Source organism: Pelobates fuscus, chromosome 9 (assembly GCF_036172605.1).
Source record: "Pelobates fuscus isolate aPelFus1 chromosome 9, aPelFus1.pri, whole genome shotgun sequence".
Taxonomy (NCBI): Eukaryota; Metazoa; Chordata; class Amphibia; order Anura; family Pelobatidae; genus Pelobates; species Pelobates fuscus.
In genome coordinates this window covers 136,544,601-136,561,669 of record NC_086325.1, presented here as the reverse complement: position 1 = coordinate 136,561,669, position 17,069 = coordinate 136,544,601, and the positions used below count along the sequence as shown (strand labels likewise).

General features: G+C 39.0%; 1 protein-coding gene across 13 annotated transcripts in view; it reads left to right on the top strand.

Annotated features, from left to right (window-relative positions):
• Window positions 1–17,069, top strand: part of HUWE1 (HECT, UBA and WWE domain containing E3 ubiquitin protein ligase 1) — a 93,123-nt gene that overhangs the window by 41,905 nt on the left and 34,149 nt on the right. For 6 of the 13 annotated variants that reach the window (XM_063432494.1, XM_063432496.1, XM_063432495.1 and 3 more), the window contains exons 30-53: window positions 477–693; window positions 1,673–1,795; window positions 2,635–2,872; window positions 3,021–3,251; window positions 3,451–3,573; window positions 4,033–4,128; window positions 4,663–4,932; window positions 5,538–5,690; window positions 6,648–6,775; window positions 7,319–7,400; window positions 7,994–8,170; window positions 8,594–8,753; window positions 9,438–9,796; window positions 11,055–11,250; window positions 12,142–12,309; window positions 12,404–12,552; window positions 13,753–13,819; window positions 14,077–14,297; window positions 14,376–14,587; window positions 14,835–15,017; window positions 15,248–15,420; window positions 16,116–16,261; window positions 16,791–16,848; window positions 16,942–17,040. In XM_063432494.1, the coding sequence (XP_063288564.1) occupies window positions 477–693; window positions 1,673–1,795; window positions 2,635–2,872; window positions 3,021–3,251; window positions 3,451–3,573; window positions 4,033–4,128; window positions 4,663–4,932; window positions 5,538–5,690; window positions 6,648–6,775; window positions 7,319–7,400; window positions 7,994–8,170; window positions 8,594–8,753; window positions 9,438–9,796; window positions 11,055–11,250; window positions 12,142–12,309; window positions 12,404–12,552; window positions 13,753–13,819; window positions 14,077–14,297; window positions 14,376–14,587; window positions 14,835–15,017; window positions 15,248–15,420; window positions 16,116–16,261; window positions 16,791–16,848; window positions 16,942–17,040 (4,029 nt within the window). The remainder of the gene's footprint in view (window positions 1–476; window positions 694–1,672; window positions 1,796–2,634; window positions 2,873–3,020; window positions 3,252–3,450; window positions 3,574–4,032; window positions 4,129–4,662; window positions 4,933–5,537; window positions 5,691–6,647; window positions 6,776–7,318; window positions 7,401–7,993; window positions 8,171–8,593; window positions 8,754–9,437; window positions 9,797–11,054; window positions 11,251–12,141; window positions 12,310–12,403; window positions 12,553–13,752; window positions 13,820–14,076; window positions 14,298–14,375; window positions 14,588–14,834; window positions 15,018–15,247; window positions 15,421–16,115; window positions 16,262–16,790; window positions 16,849–16,941; window positions 17,041–17,069) is intronic. The other 7 variants (XM_063432503.1, XM_063432497.1, XM_063432492.1 and 4 more) reach the window with 4 other exon arrangements.

Here is a 17,069-nt window from a genome sequence, read left to right as displayed (position 1 = left end):
CTCTAAAAGCTGATCAACTTGTCTGCTTAGAAGCAAATATTTCAATAAGAAATATTAAATTCTGCTTTATATTTGGGCTTTTCATTTATTGCTAGCCACTGTGCCTGGGGGTGGGGGGTGGGGGGGGGAGGGGGAGGGGGAGAAATATCACAAAAATCCTGGTTTAACTCAAATTATACTTTTTCTTCCTCAAATATTTTCTGGCCTGGGCATACACTTGAATTTTCAAGCTAGGGTGTTGCGTCACTTTTTAGAAATCCACTTACAGAAGGCCCTTGTTATTGTACACCTGTTTGCAGCAGCCTTTATGCTAGATTTCTTGCTAAATCCAGGAATGACCAGTGTTTTGGACCATCCACAATAGTTTTGTCTGTATATACAGTTGCAGAAACTGAATATTGTCCGTATAATGCCTCACATGGTTAATTACATTTTCTTCATATGTATTTCTGCACTAAATTTCCTTTTGTGTTCAGCATCTTCTAGGCTAGGTCGCGCCCTGGCTGAGCTTTTTGGCCTTCTAGTCAAACTTTGTGTTGGGTCTCCTGTCCGCCAAAGAAGAAGCCATCATGCAGCAAGTACCACTACAGCCCCAACTCCAGCTGCCCGCTCTACAGCATCCGCTCTAACAAAATTACTAACCAAGGGACTTTCTTGGCAGCCTCCTCCCTACACACCAACTCCCAGGTTCAGGTATGTGCTACATTGTCTCCATGTACTTTCTGTGATTAAAGGGTTACACCAACCTCCATGGCCACTTTCTGTATGTTAAGGCTTTCTGCTTGTAATGCTGCTCGTACAGAGATATTTGCCCTTTTTTTTTTTTTGCCGAGTGATAATTACCTTTACTGTGACTCAGTTATTTCTCAGCTGCAAATTGTCTGTCATCCGTGTACACTCCCTCATTCATTGAATGAAGCTATTCTGTAAGCCAGTTTGAGACTGCTGCATTACACATGAGTTAAATGCTAGCCTGATATGTAACTTTAAAAAGTATGACATTGTTTACCATTGTGAGTGACCGAATACAATTCATTTTATTTGGTCCTGCTACCGTGTTTGTCCACGTTTTTGTTGTTTATGGTCATTGACCCTAGTTAATTTCATTTTTTTTTTTCTTAATTGTAAGTCGGATTTTAGCAGTGTTTAGCAGCTTATATAAAGGCTTCTATCACCTTGTTCATTGCTGTATAAAAATGCTGCTCTGACTGAACATGCCTAACTTTACAAATTAGAAAAAGGTTTTGCAAATAAATTCATGTTACAGGGTTCTATATTTTTATTTGGAAAATACAATAGCTGAACAGTGGGTAAAATTCTAAAGTCATTCTGGCTACCAAATCTATCACAAAAGTTAGATGGTGTTTTTAACACTATAGGTTCATCAATACAGGGTTGTGTTCCTGACCTATAGTGTTCCTTTAATTATTTAGTGCCAACATATTTCACAGCGCATTATAATCATAGTATGGAAGTTATTGGCAAGTAGTTGACATATAAAATATTAACAAGCTGAAAAAGGCTGTGCTTGAATGACCTTACAACCATGATATTGCTGGGGAAGTGCCCTGTTTGTAATGTAACCATATTGTGTTTGTGTAACCATTTACCTCCACAACTCTTCATTTTAATCCTAGCTTGAAAGTAATCCTAATTTTTTTTTTTTTTTTAGGCTCACATTCTTTATCTGCTCGGTTGGTTTTACCTCCCCCATGCTCTTTGATGAGCGCAAATATCCATATCACCTCATGCTGCAAAAATTCCTCTGCTCTGGTGGACACAACGCTCTCTTTGAGTAAGTGAAATATTGGGTTGTCATGCCAAGAAGTGCGGCAGCTCAGAGGACAGAATAGTGTGGCTATGATTTGTGCAAACATTACATATAGATAGATATGCCCATCATTTATAGCCGGGATAGAAGATTACGTCATTCCGGCAGCCTGCACTCTGTTCAGAGAAAAGAAAAGTCATGGGGACAAGCTGCAGACCCACTGCAGGATTATAGCTGCTGGTAATGTGAAATATGGAATAGGCCGTACAGTAGTTTGTGTAAATGGGTCAGTGTATTTGTTTGACTGTGTGTTTTAAGGGACTCAGTTTGATTAAACAAACTAAACAATCTATAGTTCAATTTTTTTATATTACGCATATATACATACACATGTATATGAATATTTACAAGTGTGTATATATTGCAAGCATCACTTATATCTGCATAAAACACTTAAATTGTGGAGAATACAAATCTGAATCACATCACTTTAAGCATACAGTCAAGGCACACCACACACTATGATGAAGGAAGAGTACATGTACTAAACTTTCTGAAGTTTCTAAGCAGTAACCTCTTTAAATACAAAAAGAGAAGTCCTGCGCTTAGTCCCATCACTACTGGGCCAGCAGCAACGACTACAATACACATCAGCCCCAATATATAGTAAAAACCAAAGAAAAGAAAATGTTACCTGCGCTTTCTCCTTAATCCCTATGTATATTTAGACAAATGGAGGTCATTTAGTAACCTCTTTAGCCAAGTCTCGCAGTGGGTTTTAAACTCTACCCTCATATTGTAGAGCAAACTAAATTTAGTATGTCAGACTAAACTTGACTCTTTATTTTCTTTTTCTTTTTTAGAACTTTCAACTGGGCTCTTTCAATGGGTGGGAGAGTACCTGTTGCAGAGGGCCTTGAACACACAGATCTTCCAGATGGTACTGGAGAGTTCCTGGATGCTTGGCTCATGTTGGTGGAAAAGATGGTGAACCCCACAACAGTACTAGAGTCTCCCCACTCTCTACCACCAACTAAGTTACCAGGAGGACAGAACTTTCCTCAGTTTAGCTCATTGCGTTTCCTTGTGGTCACACAGAAGGTATGTTTCCAAGCTATTTTTCCATGTAAGTTTCTCTTATCCTGATTTGCATTATGGGTTGTTTCACGGATTAGTGTTGAACAGGTTGTGTGCGCATTCCTCAATACACCACTTTTTTATTTTTATTTATTTTTTACGCCCCATTTAGGCAGCTTTCACTTGCATCAAGAATCTTTGGAACCGTAAGCCCTTGAAAGTGTATGGTGGTCGCATGGCTGAATCTATGCTTGCCATCTTATGCCACATTCTCCGTGGAGAGCCTGTAATACGGGAACGCCTGAGCAAAGAGAGAGAGGGCAGCCGTGAAGAAGAGGGCCAACAAGATGAAAGTGGAGCCAGGAGGGAGCCCCAAGTGAACCAGCAACAACTTCAGCAGGTGGGAGTGTGAATTTGGTTTGTAGTGGAACCTTTGACTCCGAAGCATAGTGCCACAATCATCAAACAAACTGCATATTAAAGCAGTACATTTATATATCTCCGAATATTATTTCTAGCTTCGGTCCTTTCATCTCTAGCAGAATTATTTTCCTGAATATAAAAATGATGTGTCCTAATCAATTTGTCTTTTTTCTCTATAGCTCATGGATATGGGATTCACAAGGGAGCATGCAATGGAAGCCTTGCTCAACACTAGTACCATGGAGCAGGCCACCGAATACCTTCTCACCCACCCGCCACCTCTTATTGGAGGTGTTGTACGGGTAAGTGTGGCAGTGCGAAAATCCATTTTACTTTTTGTTTGGCCCACCAATGCATTGTAATGCTTCCTCCTCCCCCCTCCCCCCTCATCACATTCGTCTCCTTCCCTCCATTCCAGCCCCTTTCTACCGCAGGCTTCACTGTGCCACTCATCAAGGCAGATTTAGACGTATTCACAAGTGAAAGTTTAGGTTATGCTAGTCAGTCTGTAAATATTTATCTGCCTTGTGTCTAAAATTTTTTTAATTTAGCTTCGTAGTCAAAGTGTTAATGATGTCACAGCAAAAGAGGTTCCCCTGGCCAAGCTGCAACAGCTCCCTTCTCACCCTCTGCTCCAATGTTCCCAATTCCCATTGGGTACTTGATGTCTTTTCTCTGCTTGTGCGCCCTTACTCTCATGCCCTGACCTCCCCATTCTGCAGAGCAGCCCAGCTGACGGGGTATCTGTTGTTGCTCTGCAGGACTTGAGTATGTCAGAGGAAGATCAGATGCTGAGAGCCATTGCCATGTCGTTGGGACAAGATATCCCTATGGAACAGAGGGCAGAGCTGCCCGAGGTACAGTACAAGCCCAAAATTGGTTAATGGGGGTTAGGCAAAGGGGACAGTGTTTTAAACTGTCCAACATTTCAGCAGAAACTCATGGACAGGGTTTGAAGGGAACTGGCTCTTGTGCCTGCGTTAGAAAAGGTTGAGCACTCCCTTCTCCCATCTTCCTGTCCAATGTATCCTGCCGTGTTTTTGTTTTTTCTCTATCCACTTAACCCCTGCTTCTTCCCCTCCACATATGGTGACGTTTTGTTTTTTTTCCCTCCCCTCTACACTTGACGCGACCACTGAAGTGGAATGTGTTCTGTTGTGTTTTTTAAAGTTTTTTTTTTTTTTGGGCAATTGATTTAAAAAAAAAAATGTAAACTCTTGTCTGTGTTTATAAAAAAAAAAGGGGGGGGGAAGTCTTCAGTTCAGTTCTTCAGTATCAGAGGCAGATATGGTAGTCATCAGTTTTATAGAAGTATTGATGTCCAATATATCTGGCCTGTTTTGTAAAGAGCCTGGTAAAATAACACTGGCACATCTTTATGATTCCTGCAGGAAACTGCTCGTCGTAAAGAGGAGGAGGAACGCAAAGCACGTGAAAAGCAAGAGGAGGAGGAGGCAAAATGTCTGGAGAAATTTCAAGATGCCGAACCGCTTGAGCAGGATGAGCTTCATGGGTTTACAGACACAATGCTTCCAGGATGCTTCCACTTATTGGATGAGTTGCCGGACACAGTGTATCGTGTGTGTGACCTTATTATGACTGCCATAAAGCGCAATGGGGCAGACTACAGAGACATGATACTCAAGCAAGTGGTTAACCAGGTAAGGCCAATTTAACCATTCCATGACCAGGGCAGTTTGGACTTTTCGACTTTTTGGGGGAGGGGGAACGGTTTCTCATCTGATACTCATGTATTCATTCTACTTGATATTCTGATATGACAATGAATATAAAACGCCACATTACTTATTGAACTATGGCAGCAATGACTACCTCCTAACAATCGCAGCAGAAAGGAAACACAACTGTTGGTATTCCCTATCGTTAATAGTATTCCCTATCATTTCTGTTGTCAACAGCTGAACATTGCAACATGTTTTAGAAGGCCAATTTTCACCTTCTAACCTTTGAGCCTCTCTTCAGACCCCGCACACCAAATCCTTTTTTCAAGTTGTCTCCATGAGATGTTGAAACCCCCTATAGTGCCAAGAAAACAAACTCATTTTCCTGACACTATATAATCCTAGGGTCTCTGAAACTGCTATGTTTACATCTGAAGGGTTAAAACCTGGGGACCTGGCACCCAGTCCACTTCTTTGAGCAGGTCATTTTAGAGGCTCAAAAACATTGAGTTTGCTTGTCTTATTTGCACTCAAGAATTGCAACTAAACATTCATATGAATTGATTTGTATTTGTGTTTTGTAGGTTTGGGAAGCTGCAGATGTTCTTATTAAAGCCGCCCTTCCGTTGACAACTAATGACACTAAAACGGTGTCAGAATGGATCAGTCAAATGGCTACCCTTCCTCAAGCTTCCAACCTGGCCACTCGCATCCTTTTGCTAACGCTACTTTTTGAGGTGATTGCTCCCAACCGCTTTTGAAATGTTTGAGGAAACTAAACCGCCATTAGCGTTTTATCATGTTTTTAATGGGATTTTTTTCAAGGGAAACCTTACTTTTGTTAATTCTTCTTCCAAGACACACACGTTGCTTCTGAAATAACCAGAGCTGCATAGCCATATCTGAGTTACCCTCCCATAAGGACAGAGGTCTCTCTTACAAATTAGGTTTTTGACTTGTAATAATTTTCTTTCATGATACTGGCAAAATGTAGACGCCCACACTCCTGGACTAAATCTTTATGGGAATGCTCAGGTTGTTGTCATAAAATGTCACCTTTTACACTAAATGTTCTATACCTGCGGACATAAATGATTGCACAATCTGTGTGGTACAGCACATTCATGCAGCTCCCCATACAAATTATAATCAAATAGTGAATATGTAAGGATGCACACCAAAGATCAAAAGGAATTTGAGTTGTTCGTACCAACTGAAACACGTTTGTGCCCAAGATTAGTTAGTCTCTCCACATAATGTTAATTGAAGCAAGCTCGGTTCTCTATAAGGTATCTCTGAGAGCCACTCTGAACAGACTACTGTTATAATCTCCATATATAACCATTGGAAGGAACTGTCCTGTAAATAGTATTTTAAGCTTTCTACTGTAGTGTTAACATATAAAATGCCTTTATTGGGCAGACTAGATGGGCCAAATGGTTATCTGCCGTCTCATTCCATGTTTCTATATAATGCCTGCTTTAAAAAAAAAAAATAAAAATAAAAATATATATATATATATATTATAATGTTCTGTGTTTGTTCTAGCCTATAATAATCTCCACTCTGAATTGCATGGTGTTCATTGTTTGTTACTATCTCCTTTTTTTTATAGTTTTTAAAAACATTTTCAATTTAAAAATAAAAATAAAAAAAAATATATATATATATTTTTTTTTTTTACGTTTTGTCAGGAGCTGAAGCTGCCATGTGCCAGGATTGTGGAGACGAGTGGCATTCTTAATGTTCTGATAAAACTGCTGGAAGTGGTTCAGCCCTGTCTTCAAGCAGCAAAAGAGCAGAAGGAAGTACAGACCCCCAAGTAAGACTATACCATCTGATATTCCTAACTTGATGAATACGATTTCATTCGAATGTGCTTTAATTACTCTAGAGCATGCTTAGCGGTGTTGCACAAGGTTGCTGCTTGTAAAACACTCGGCACTTTCTATGTTTTAGCTGTAGGGAAGCCAGGTTCATTGTGTCTTCCTGGACTGTTATGGCTTCGTGCTAATGGAAAAGAGCTGTCCTGTATTATGTAGAATTACTACGCTGCAGTATGAAATCAATCATGGTTCTTCTCTTGGGTTCACTCCTTGATTGTCTTTGTTCCAAACTGCAGCATTAATTACTCCTTACTGTATTTTGATTTTGGCACATTACATGGCAGAAAAGGCAATACTAAAAACAATCCATAGTATAGCAAAGCGAAAAAGCTAAAGTCCCATTCTATTGACCTGTATGCCTTGCTCAGGAGTGGGCAATTTTCAAAACATTTAAACCTTTTTTTGTCCTTTTGCACCAACTTATTTAATAACCACATTTGGGAAGCATACTTTAAATGATTGCTGTTTCTTGTTTTCAGGTGGATTACACCAGTCTTGCTGCTGATTGATTTTTATGAGAAAACCTCAATTTCTTCCAAGAGGAGAGTGCAAATGAACAGGGTATATGCATTTTGCTAAACATTCTAATGTCTGCATTATTACACAAATTTAGGAGCCTTGCATCTGAATCCCGACACCTCTCAAGTTTTAGTTAAGCCATTTGTATTTTGTCCCTTTTGAACAGTGCCTAGTCAAATGCAGTAAATGCAGACATCCCTGCCAAATCCTAATTCCCCCCCCCCCCCTCCCTCCCCAAATCTCTCTTTTGTGGGTAATTCACAGCACATTGGCTCATATATCAAGTGCTTCTCAATTTAGAAATTTACATATGCTCAAATACATTGCATCAGTGTATGCTTTGTTCCTCGTGGTAGTTAATGTTTTATGACATACTATATAGTGGGATGCCAGGCATGTGTTATCGAGTAATTATCTATATCCTCTTCCAGTTCTTGCAATAGTTCAGGACAGTTAAAGGAGAACCTTGACTTTGACATTTGCTAGTTTGCATAAATTCCAGCATTGTCCAGTCTCCTTTTAAAATGTAGCTGAATTTAAACTCTTTTTTTTTTTTTTAGATTTATTTACTCTTGAGCGAAATGTGTTTTTATTCTTTTTATTTTATGCTTTTTTTCCCCCCTTGTCTCCTCCAGTATTTACAATCGAATGGTAACAATTGGCGTTGGTTTGATGACAGATCAGGCCGCTGGTGCAGCTACAGTGCTAGCAACAACAGTACCATTGACACTGCATGGAAAGCTGGAGAAACATGCGTGCGCTTCACTGCCGGCCGTCGGAGATACACTGTTCAGTTTACCACCATGGTGCAGGTGATTGTCTACCACACTGTCAATGATGTCATTACAGCAATGCTTGAGAACATCCATTGTATAGCGCTGACTACTGCTATAAATACAGTTTTATTCACACCTTTTCTTAATGGCTGCCTGCTGCTACCGCTTTGTCATGTTTCATAAAGATTTGATGTTGGCACACAAATGGTGGCGTTCCCAGTTATATAAGCTGTAGACATTAGGCAGATGGTATCCTGATACATGTAACCACTGTTCTTATGAGAATACAGACTGGATTTGGTTAATTACTCTATCTAAATATAAGATTTTTATTTATTTTGCCCTGTTCTTTGCAGATTGTGAATCCACTTGCTAAATCAAACACTCCCTCCAATATGAGGCAGTACTTGGATTCTGTGTTGCATCGTGTGGTCCCTAATTCTATTTTGTCTCCCACAGGTAAATGAGGAAACTGGAAATAGACGGCCTGTAATGCTAACCTTACTGCGTGTCCCGAGGTTGCTCAAGGGTGGAAAGAATGGAAATGGGCAAGAACTGGAAAAGACATTAGAGGAAGGAAAGGAAATGGAGACAAAACCAAAAGAAGACAGCGTTTCTGGTAAAAATTGTCACCACATGTTTAAAATGCCATTCAACAAATGTTTCTCTACAATAGTTAACATCTTTCTTTATTTTAATAACGAGGTTACATCGTTTCAAAACTGGCATCATGCAACAGTACAGCTGTGTCTTTATTTTGTGCAAATGTTGTCAGGAGGGGGTTAAAAACTGCCAAGTAAGGGCAAAATTAATTTTTATTACATTTTAGGGTAGAAAACTAGAGTTTTAAAGGGTTGAAAACCAGTAAAATGAATCAACTTTCATGCTAAGCCTGGGATGTTTGCTAAGTGAAGCAAAGGTAAAAGTAGAAAGTACTCAAGTGGTGAATATATTTAATGTTGGGTTTCCGTTACATCCATAGTTCAGACATGTTTGAATTTGCGGTCACTCCTTTCTTCAAAGAAATGTTCATTGGCTTATTCACTAAATTAAGAATTCTAAGTGAATTTCAAATTCAAGGTAAAAGTAGCCGAACTGGAAACATTCTCTAAGTCGGCTATGCTTCCAGTTTGGTTTTGAATTTGAATTTTTTTTTTGAATTGTCACTTTAGTGAATCTTTATTTTTAAAAGAAAAAAAAATTTAAGCAAAATCTTTGCGTTCCTTGGTATAAAGTTTATTTACATTTAACACATACTTATATATTTTTTCTCTCTGATATTTACTGCATACTTTTGTTGTAGAGTCCACTCCAGCATCAGAAACCACTCCCACAGAAAAGGAATCCCCTGTTGAAGAGCCAAAAGTTGGGGATATTGTTATCCAGGGACTGACTGAAGAGATGGTGACTGTCTTGATTCGTTCATGTGTCAGCATGTTGGGCGTTCCTGTGGATCCTGATACATTACATGCAACTTTGCGGTTGTGCCTACGTCTTACCCGTGACCACAAGTATGCCATGATGTTTGCAGAGCTGAAAAGCACGCGCATGATCCTTAGCTTGAACCAAACATCTGCGTTCAATGGCTTTACTCCGCTCGTCACTCTTCTCTTCCGACACATAATAGAGGATCCGTGCACTTTGCAGCACACAATGGAAAAGGTACATCCCCTTGCTTACAGACAAAATGACAAAGCCCAGTTCTCTTTTAATATTGTTAACCTTTCCAGCGCACCATGGTAATCCTGCTGCTGCTGTATTTACAGAACTCTGGGGCAACCTATAACTTAAAGGATATTAAGATTTATTTTAATTAACTTTAATTTAGTTCTTCTCTTGTCTGTTCACAAAGTAGCAGTTACTTAAAAAAAAAAATAATAATAACTTTCTCCTATCTGCTCTGTAGTATTTAATGTCTGAATTCCCTTCTGATTTCACCTCAGTTTGGATTATCGAAGTCTAAACATTTTTATCTCGTAGTTACCATTAATAAAAATTATATCCCCTACCACCTTTAGCCTGTGAGCTCGTTTTGAGTCATCTACCCATTGTTCCTGTAACATTTTGTAATTGTCTCTAATATTGTGAAGCTCTGCAGAATAAGTTGCCGCTATGATAAATACCAGTAATATTAATCCCTGTCCTCCATTTCAGTTAAGTTCTTGACATATTCAGTTTGCCCATTTTCCATGCCTAGACTGAAACCCTGTCTGTAGATATGTCTGTGTTTCTGTGGGTTTGAATACCTTATACACATTTTCATATTTATTTTACAAGTGTGACAAAACTAATAAAAACGTGGCACTTCTTGCATCCATCTTCATTCAAACAATTGGTCTTGAGATAATGCCCTACGTGATTTGCTACCAGTCTCTGGTGCAAACTATCTTTTCTCTGCATTTTCCATCCCTACCATTAGTTGTTCCTGTAGTTACAAAGCTGGCTTGGTATAAGCAACGCTACATGGGTAGATAGAGCTAGAAGTCCCTTCCTTTTTAGGGTGTCTATAAATTGCCAAGTTCATTGACCTAGCAATATGCAGGTATTAAGTTTAGAAACTAATATTTTTGCCATCCACATGGGAGAACTGAGACAACAAGAAAGGCATACATTTGCCAGCCACCTTTTTAAATGTAGTTTCCCTGGATGGCAGGCTTTTTTTTTTTTTTTTTTTTTTTTTTTTTTAATTTAAATGTGGTTAATAAATTCAGTTCAAATAATCACAAAGTGCTTATTTATCACCATGCTGTCTTGCAAATCAATGGCGTATAGTAATTGAAACTTTCTTTTCTTTTTTTTTTAAATCTTGTTTAACCCAATAGTTTTGAAATTGTTGAATAAATCTGGTAGCGTTAAACCATTCTTAGCACTTTTCATAGATCCTTAACCTTGTGTGTGTTTTTATTTTTATTTTTTTTAGGTTGTGCGTTCTGCAGCCACCAGTGGGGCTGGAAGCACCACATCTGGTGTAGTATCTGGAAGCTTAGGTTCTCGAGAGATAAATTACATTCTTCGAGTTTTGGGCCCAGCTGCTTGTCGAAATCCAGATATTTTCACAGAGGTGGCAAATAACTGTATACGAATAGCTCTGCCTGCACCCAGAGGATCTGGAACAGGTGAGCAGCTAAATCTTTATCACTATTGTGTATGTTTATTTCCGTATTAGTCCAGTAGACCAAATGCCAAAATACCAGAGTATTGCAGTATGCAATGCTACCTTTTTTATTAAGCTAGTTTGGAGAAAACAACACAACCATGAAAACAGTAGAGCAGGGCATGCAAGTATATAGCTGCATATATGTATTTATATAAATTAATCCAATAAAGGTGAAGCAAGAATATAGCAAAACTACTTAATCTACTTAATGTAGATTCTGGCTTTCTCACATACGACCAAAACTTTTTTTTTTTTTTTATCTTTTCAACTAGCTTATTGGCTCTCTGTTTTATTTACTACTTCTGGCTATTCTCAGCCAACATGCACTTTTCACTTTCAGGCACATCTTCTGCTATTTATGACACCCACTCACCCCCACCCCTCCCCTCACCTTATCTAACATCCGTTGTTTTAAGTGTTAAACTCTATCAGATTGATTAGTATTGCTTCAGACAACGAGAAAGAGAGGAAACTCTCAAAAGCTTGTCTTTGAAATATGTTGGTCCAATAAAAAGGTATCATTGCATACTCTGGTATAGTCCTGAAAAGGATTGAAACGTTAATCCTACTTGATCTCACTTTTTATTCTTGCTAATAAAGAATATATTTTATTGAAGACTGGAAAAATAAAAATAAATGTGTATATATTCTCTCTCCTATTGTGATTTTATAGCTACCTCCAGTACAGATTTGTAAATGTGCACATGTCTGGAAGTATGGATCTGGCCAGCAAATAATTGACTCCTGCCTATTTTTATTTTATAAAAGTATTAATCGCTGCATTTTTTTAACCAGCCTAGAAGTTAAGAGACCAGCCCTGTCTTGTATTTACTACTTGCTTTACTTTCAGCCTCTGATGATGAGTTTGAAAACCTTCGCATCAAGGGTCCTAATGCTGTCCAGCTAGTAAAGACAACACCTGTAAAGCCCTCTACTCTTCCAGTCATCCCTGAGACTATTAAGGATGTGATCTACGACATGCTGAATGCATTGGCTGCCTACCATGCTCCAGAGGAAGGTAACTAATTTATTATGCTAAGTGTCATGCCCCACATGATTAGACATCTTGCTGAATCTATAAAACATCAGGATAATGCCCCTCCCTTTCTAAGTTGCAGAAAAGACTGAGCCGAAGCCCGTGGCTATGAATCAAGAAGTCAGTCAGATCTTGCAGGACATGGGTGATGAGGTTTTCCAGCAATACCGTGATCTGACCCGACAGGGCAGTGATTTCGATGCTCAGAGCAGCTTTGCCCTGAATGTAAGGCTTTATTTTTATTTATTTTCTTATACCGCAGAAATGGTTCACATTGAATGCTGGAAACATATTGATAATTTTCTAAACAGTATTAAAATGTAAACTGCTCTTGTCCCATTTTTGAGAACCATTAAATGCACCCTGGTTAGTTTATTTCAATGTAGTGCTGTGGGTGCAGTGTCAATATCATTTAAACCCTGCAATGCAAAACTTTACAGTTTTGTAGAAACTACAATGTTTTACATTGCAGATTAAAACACACTTCTAGACCAAATTAATTCAGTGTTTTCCTATGAAAAGCAATTAAAGGGACATTGTAGGCACCCAGACCACTTCAGCTAATTGAAGTTGTCTGGGAGCTGCAATGTAAAACAGGTTTGTTTTCCTGCCACCATTTGATCCCTTCAACTGGATGCGTGCGGCACTCGCCAGACATGCACATCAGTCACAATACTCCTCTGAGAATGACACCTTTCAGGTGACTTTGTGGTTGGGGAGCAGGCAGCAGCCTGCTGACGTAGTCGAACTCTGGATTAGGGAACTATATCGTTGGGAATACAGGTTTGTATTTCTAGTGTTCCTTTCATTATTTTTTTAGAGGGGAAAAATCATATTCTTTCACTTGTTTCTTTTATGTGGTGCCTATATATAATTTGGGAGTCCAGCCAACTCCTTGCTTTTGCACCCCTCCCTGTCACAGGTTCCCTTATCCCAGGGCCCTATTTAACCTTGTACTGCAGAGAGCCCCAGATCGAATTGTTCCCCCCAAGTAAGTGGGTTAATCTGAAAAGAGCAGACATTAGGCTGTTAGTGTAGGACCTGCCAAAGATGGGGTACATTGACGTGGCAGGCTTATGCAATGTATGATCATATAATTTAACTAAACCCCCATTATTTTTACTTAGATTAGGTGTTGAAAAAAAATACTAATAAAATCTGGCAACATTGAAGTTGCTGTTTAGTGGATAGATGAGTGTGCTGGATCTTGTGTATTGTATTAATTGGCCCCCTGCAGCACCCCATTTTTGCAGCCCCCTGGTTTAGTGTGTGCATATGTATATATGTGTATATATAATTATACACACACACACACACACACCCCTTTGTTTTGAAACTAGCCATTAATTTTAAATACATTGGGCACTAAATTTCGCTTTGCTTAAACCTTTCCAAAATGTATTGATGCCAAATGTTTCTTTATAGGCACGTGTGTTTACAGCAGACAGTACATCCACTGAGACTCCTCAATCTGGAACGCCACAAGGAGAAGGTGTGTCCTAATTCTAAAGTTTTTTTTCTGCTTTTAAATCCAATTATGTATGATTTGCTTATACTGTCGCTGCAATTATTTGTCAAAAATGGCAACAAAAAATATATTTTCTGGTCTTATTTCGGCTTTTTATTTCTTTAGGCCCAAATTTTCTCCGACAATAATACTCCCCAAACTCATTTATTCTGAGGGCTAAAATAACAGTTTCAGGTTAATTGTCTGAATGAAAGATCAAATGGCTTTTTTTTTTTTTTTAGCAGCATTAACACCTGAGGAAAATAGAGAAGGAGGAAAGAAGGATAAGGAATCTGAGCGAATTTCGGAGGAGGGGAGATTAAAGGCAAGAGCCAGTAAACCTTTGCTTCCTACTTCTACCATCCTCAGATTATTGGCTGAGCTGGTCAGGTCCTATGTGGGTATTGCCACACTCATTGCCAACTACAATTACACAGCAGGACAGTCAGAGCTTATTAAAGAGGTAAGTTGAAAATAAACAGTTTATGTACTCTGCTGGTGGTGGAATTTCCAGTGTCAGCTGATTGTTTTGCATTGACAGGATTGCAGTGTGCTGGCATTTGTTTTGGACCACCTCTTACCACACACTCAGAATGCTGAGGACAAGGACACACCAGCTCTTGCCCGTCTGTTCCTGGCTAGCCTTGCTGCAGCGGGAAGTGGCACTGATGCACAGGTGGCACTTGTGAATGAGGTGAAGGCAGCTCTTGGCAGAGCATTGGCTATGGCTGAGAGCACAGAGAAACACGCCAGGTGAGAATTGTGTGTCGTAAGTCTCTAATCTGCTTATTCAAAGGTTATGGAATCTTTTGTTATAGCTGATCTAAACCAGTTTATGTTGTAATGGGTATAATGGTTTCTTTATAATTTAACTTAAAAAAAAAAGTTTCTCAAAATAACCAAAGTGTATGTATAACAAACGGTCTTACTCTTGTTAAAAAAATAAATATAATGATACAAGTATTTTACTGTAGGTTGTGCTTGCCTGTTTGTTTTTCAGATTGCAGGCGGTAATGTGCATTATAAGTACGATCATGGAGTCCTGTCCATCCACCTCTAGTTTCTATAGCACTGCAACCACCAAAACCCAGCACAATGGAATGAATAACATCATCCGACTCTTCCTCAAGAAGGGTCTCGTTAGCGATTTGGCTCGCGTGCCGCACAGCCTTGATCTGTCCAGGTAAAGCCCATTTTATCACATTAATCTGAAGGTTAAATACAAAACAATTGAATGGACTTCGATGGAAGAGGAAAGAATATGGCCCCGTCTGAGTGCCTCAATTGACATTTGGAGTACATTTATGTTTCTGATCTCTGACAGATTTTCATTTTTTTATTTTTTTATTTTTTGTCTTTTTCTTGTGCTGATATACATTTTATTCATATTTATGTATTTTTTTTTTTTTTCAGCCCAAACATGGCAAACACTGTAAATGCAGCACTCAAACCTCTGGAGACTCTTTCTCGTATTGTGAACCAGCCTAGCAGCCTGTTTGGAAACAAAGGGGCTTCAGGAAAGAACAAATCTGAGCAGGACACCCATGGAGCCACCAGAGACCCAAACAGTAACCAGCCAGACACAGGTACTTTAGGCAGGTGCAAGTCCTGTAAGAACACAACGTGTATGACTGAGTTGACACTTGTATGCCTGTGTTTGAAAATTGGTGTTGGGAATCTTCACCTTTTGAGTTGGTGGTCACTCCCTGTAAAAAAATAAATAAGTTAATTCTACAGAAAGTGATTAATGTGAAATGGAGTTAAATATAAGAAAAAAATAAAATAAAAGTGGTAGACTCTTATTTTCGATTTGTTTCGTTGGGTTATTCTCTATGTAGATCTTTTTTGGCACAACTTCCACTATTATATATTTTCTTTACTTTTGGTGGGCATAGAGGGTATTGCACCCATTTATGTATTCTGCCCACATCATCTCTCTTCTTTTTAGTGCTTCCCTTTTGTGTTTATATTTAAATAAAATAGCACCCTCAGTACTTTCAGGAATTTTTCATGTGTAAATGTAAATTTGCCCACGTGCATATTGCTGGACTTGGCCTTTTAAGTTCTGTATTCTAAAGAGTCTAAATCAAATACTACACCTGCAACTGTCTACGTGCAAACATCATTCAGTACAGAAGACCAAGTAGCAGGCAGTGGTCATTTTAAGTAGGTGTGGTGTTCATTTACCCCTGGTAGGGGGCAAAACATTTTACCCTCTACAGTTGCTTAGCATTTGTTGTCATGCCATATATGTACACAGTCTAATTGCGACTATCTTTAGGTGAAGCCGGAGCTGAGGCTCAAGAGGAGGATCAAGATGCATCCCAAGCTGAAGTAAATGATGGGGACATTATGGATGGGGAGACAGAGACTGACACTGTGGTTATTGCAGGGCAACCCGAAGTCCTCAGCAATCAGGAGATGCAGGTGTGACTATTTTGCCACTAGAATGTTTGGTGACAAAACAAACTGAGCCTTGTATGAAAAAACTTTGAGTCTACACTATTAAGTCATAAAGTGGTTTTATAGTTGAGGTGGATTATCAACTAATTTATTCCAACTACAGGTTGGATGTTAGGTGGCAAAAATCCCTGATCTGCTATGGTCCATGACACTAAACATGATTAAAAACTGCATCCTAAGAGGTCACTCGCATTTTATTCCTGTTGATCAGTTATCATTTTTATGTACCAACTTTGGAAAAGAATCAGTGGAATCATTTTGTTCTCTTCCTTTCCTAGTGCCCCCTTATGATAGACCCATGGTAACTTGACTGATTGAAGTGTAACACAGCTTTCTCAACCTCTCATTTAATACAGCTCTTAAACAGATGGCTGATATCCTTCCTTTAAGATATATGGGAGTAGTAGCTAAAAGTCCTATTGGGAGACACAGTAGTGACACCCCAGCTCTCTAGTGGGTTTATTTTCTAACTTGCACACTTCTTGTTGGTCAGGTGGAAAACGAACTTGAAGATTTGATAGATGAGCTCCTAGAGAGGGATGGCGCTGCAGGTAAGTCCTTTGTCATGGTCTAGCAGTGTTTATTTTATTTTTATTAATAGGTTTAGATATATTTTGTGTGCTCAAATCTGTTTTTATTTTTAGTGAACAGAGTTGGGGAAGATGAATCTCAAGAGGATGTGTTGATGGATGAAGCTCCAACCAACCTCAGTCAAGCTTCTACCCTTCAGGCAAACCGAGAAGGTAATAAACTCGGGTGACATTTGACTATT